The sequence below is a fragment of the Opisthorchis viverrini genome (assembly GCF_000715545.1).
Source record: "Opisthorchis viverrini unplaced genomic scaffold opera_v5_324, whole genome shotgun sequence".
NCBI lineage: Eukaryota > Metazoa > Platyhelminthes > Trematoda > Opisthorchiida > Opisthorchiidae > Opisthorchis > Opisthorchis viverrini.
This window is the reverse complement of record NW_008751987.1, coordinates 551186-555180: the sequence shown is the minus strand read 5'-3', so window position 1 is coordinate 555180 and position 3995 is coordinate 551186. Positions and strand designations below refer to the sequence as shown.

The 3995-nt window shown below is 45.8% G+C and overlaps 1 protein-coding gene across 1 annotated transcript in view; it reads left to right on the top strand.

Moving 5' to 3' along the window:
• Nucleotides 1-2988: 2988 nt before the first annotated feature.
• T265_15039 (hypothetical protein) overlaps nucleotides 2989-3995 on the top strand; it is a gene marked incomplete at both ends in the record, with an annotated part of 31464 nt that continues 30457 nt past the window's right edge. The window contains 3 exons of the mRNA XM_009176324.1: nucleotides 2989-3232; nucleotides 3256-3633; nucleotides 3673-3807. Coding sequence (XP_009174588.1) covers nucleotides 3002-3232; nucleotides 3256-3633; nucleotides 3673-3807 — 744 coding nt within the window. The remainder of the gene's footprint in view (nucleotides 3233-3255; nucleotides 3634-3672; nucleotides 3808-3995) is intronic.

Below are 3995 nucleotides of genomic sequence, written 5' to 3'. Positions count from 1 at the left end.
CTGATTCGTCGGCGTATAGCAGAGAATCTCCTCCCTACGTCTCTGGGGCATCACTAATGGTCGTAGCTGAAGCGCTTTTATTTTTTGTTGGACATAACTGTCAGCAATACGCCAGTGAAGCATACGGAAGCTTCAGTGACAACTGGTTGTTGAACTGCGTGCAGAGTTCGACAATTGATTTACAGATGTCGCTATAGCGTTCAGCCATTCGGGAGATATTTTCTTGTCCGATTGGATACTCGCAAACGGCGTCAGATACAGTCCTAGTTACTTAAAGATTCAGTACTTGAGTAACTCGTCTCATTTCGTCTGAAGTCGACTTGGTGGACGATTAGCTTGGGCTGGAAGTTAATTCTGATGATAATGTGTTTATTTCTGTCTTAAGAAGGTTATAGACACCTAGCTGTTGGCCTTTTTCTATTGGAACAAAGGGATTTTAGCAAAAAGTCCATCCTCCATCTTTCCACTCTTTACTGTGGCTATATCCTTCCACAGTTCTATGAAAAGTACTTTACACAACAAAGGTGGTGCCGTCAATAGTATTGATGGACCTGGGTCGAGAGGCAGAGGTCGGTTTCGAACCACGGACCTTCCGCTCAGTAAATTCGCGCCTTAACCATTTGGTCCATCTCACCCCAGTTAATCATGTACGGACCACAAACCTGGTCACAGTGAACTGTAGATTTTAAGAGCCTTCATAGTTTTGACTGTTGATTTATCCGGAGTATTGTTAGGATTTTTCAAGAATGTGTGATCAGAAGTACTGGCTTTCACAGAGTGGCTTTCTGCGGCAGAGAGACATCCGTGTTAAACATTGATGTTATGTTGTCAATGTGGTGATAATGGTGATGATCTTCACATCCGATGAACGAGCCAATAGCACTCCATAAATTGCGCTGGGTTGGGTATGTGTTTCAAATGCCGGCAGACTAACTTAACCGGAGACACGTGATGCTTGGAAGACTGCTAAGTGGGCTCAATTAATGACTGAAGTCTACCAGACTCAGTCACATTGGTATCTGCGATGTTCCTGTATAGATTATTTAGACGAGGTATGTCGATATTGAGAGACAATGAAATGCGTATCGCGGCCTTCGGTATATAGCTGCCCGGGCGAGATTGCCCAAGTGGTTAGAGCGCGAATTTACTGACCGGAAGGTCCGTGGTTCGAATCCGACCTCTGCCACTCGACTTCCCCTGTCTAGGCTTGGGCAACCTGGCAGTATCCCAGCCCTCGTGCTTCCTTCGGGTGGCATGACAGCACCGGAAGGGCGCTACAGCTGAACGCTTTCTTTTTCTTTCTTATATATCTGTCCGTATCCGACGCTTACACCCGTGATAAAAAGCCCCACCACCACTATCCGATTCACATTCTAAGGATATCGCCCCCTGCGTCCTTTGCGGACATACCCGTAGACGGTGAACGGAATTATGACAAGTGAGACCAACTTATTACTTGTTATTACACGGTTTAAAAATTCTGCTACAGATGATGCTGGCACTTAATCACTATATGTGCTTGCTTCGAGTCACATGGCACCTGGGCGCAGGACCACGATCTGTGCCGTACGTCGTCGATTATGGACAGCTTCTGTACGTGGGATTCATGCAGCTTGCTTATGCTTTAGCATGAAATAGCCCGTAAAAAATAATATAAGTAGGGTCTGGGCACGGTGCTCGTCGGCTGTTATCATCATCTGTGAGATCCGAATACCATTCGACGTACTTCAGCATTGTTGATGCGGTGTTCACACCAGACTTAAACAATGCTCCGAAGACATCGATAGTCAAACACTGACAGTTCTTTGACGTCCTCGGCGCGCAGCGACCAGGTGTTTGATCCCTATAGTAATATGGAGCGCACCGTAGCATTGTTAACTCGATCCTTGGCGGTTAAGCTAATGTCACGGCTACGCCACAGGTGACGCTGCTTCACAAAGGCTGCTCTGGCATTGTCAAATCAGATGGAAATTTGCGAGACCAGCGGGAATGACACAGCTGTCCAGATAAAGAAATTTGTCTACTACCTCAATCAGTCCATCCGCAAGCATGAGTTTAGGTTCCGAGCCCACCCAATCTTACAGTAGCACTTCACAATTTGTCGGAGTGAAGCGCATGCTACACCTTGAAGCAGAATAATCTAAATAGGTTATTTAATGAGGAAAGGGTCTCAAAGATGTAATGGGATGGCCCTAAAAGTTAGTTTTCGGACTGCGGGCAGGTACAAGTTTCTTTCGACTCGAACACTGCATTGCTGATTGAGCTATCACCAGGACGTCTGTTTTTAGCGGAGCGAAGTGGTGTGGTGCGTCCTGTTTGCTTTTGGGTTGAAACCTTAGTGCCAACCAAAGCAAGCGATTATCGCCGTTACTGCACGAGATGTACGTATTGTGCCTAACGACGGAGCAGATCGAACGATGTCGGTACTCGCCTTGAGTAGACTAGTATGATTCAGTTGGGGACAGATAACTCTGTACAGGAGAAAGGGTGGAAAAATTGGCTTCTGCTGCCAATCGGTTTTAAGGCCGATGGTATCATGCATGACTGTCCTGAGCTTGAGGGCAGTTGTACAGTTTCTAGTTTAATGCGGGCTGTGTGACTGTATGAATACCAAAACCTGAGAAGGTCAATTATTGCTCTCAATAGCCTAACTACAAGGCAGAGATGGTTGTGAGACTGCCACAGTGGTCCTTCCTTTAAGGAACAATTCGCAACACATGTTTAGACCCCCGACCACGAAGGCTAGGAGGTTGTCAGTGAGAACTGGGTATCTTTGACGACCACCGTAGAAGTGTGTTCAACCGTCAACACGATTATCTCAAGCCTGTCTGTTCATGATATTATCCGGTGGTGATAGGCTTGTTCTCCTTCAAGAAGATGGATTGCGCGACAAAAAAACGTGATACTATTTACTATCTTCGAGTACGGTTGTTCGAACTGTTTTTATGGTTCTTCACTGAGATTTTATCGCTTATTTCAACCTTGCAGACATCGTTTGCTCATGGGAGGCACTTCATCGAAAATAGCTTTCGAAGTTTGTGTAGTTAGCAGCGATTATACAGGTGATCAGCTTGGCCCCGATGTCAGTATGGTGATGTTTGATCACCACGGAGCTCAGTCGCCAACGATTACACTGGACAATATCTTCAAGGAAGAAGCAGACTATTCACAAGTCAAGTTCACTCTCGACCTCGAACCATGGAGTCGGTTAAAGGTACTTCTTGATCATGTAGTATGTAAGCTTTCTATTGAAAGGTTTTTCGGCGGTTGCATCACATCGAATTCTGGTGTACCACCCACACACACCCGGCACCTGCTTGGTTTTTGGATAGAGTCATTATTCGAGACCGTCGTTTTGGCATGACCGCAGAGTGGAAGTATTTCTTCTTCCCCGTTCACCAGTGGATCACACCGGATCATCAGTATGTGGTACACGACTGTGAATCTTGGCTTCCACAAGTTGACCCATTTCCTGACCTTCGTGAGATTGAACTTACTACACGAATGCAGCTTTTCACATTCTTCCAGCGAGCCAAGGGATTGCCGGTCGAGGTAATACTGATTTTCATTCTTCATCCCGGTATTCAGTTACAGGATATCCCATCAAGTGAACTTTTCTTCACGGATGCACGCGTAAGTTCCCCATTGCTGCCATACCAACTCATACTTTAGTGGAACATTGAGCCCGTGGTATTGGAGGTTATTCAACATGTGGATCTTGCCTCGGAGTACAACAGCGAAGAATCTTGGGATTCACTAGATGACCTTGGGAGTTTCTATAAGAAGCATAACATAACAGAACCCGTAGTAAGTGCTCCCTTGTTTGTTGGTTTTACAATTGTTCGACAAGCTGCTTGCCATTCTTCCCATTCTTAACTAATTTTGATCATGTGGGCCCTTCGAACCATCATCATCATCATCAACGACAGCATGACATCAGTGCTCAACACCAATGCTTCACTGCCGTACAGCCATGACTTATTTGAAAGCCTTAT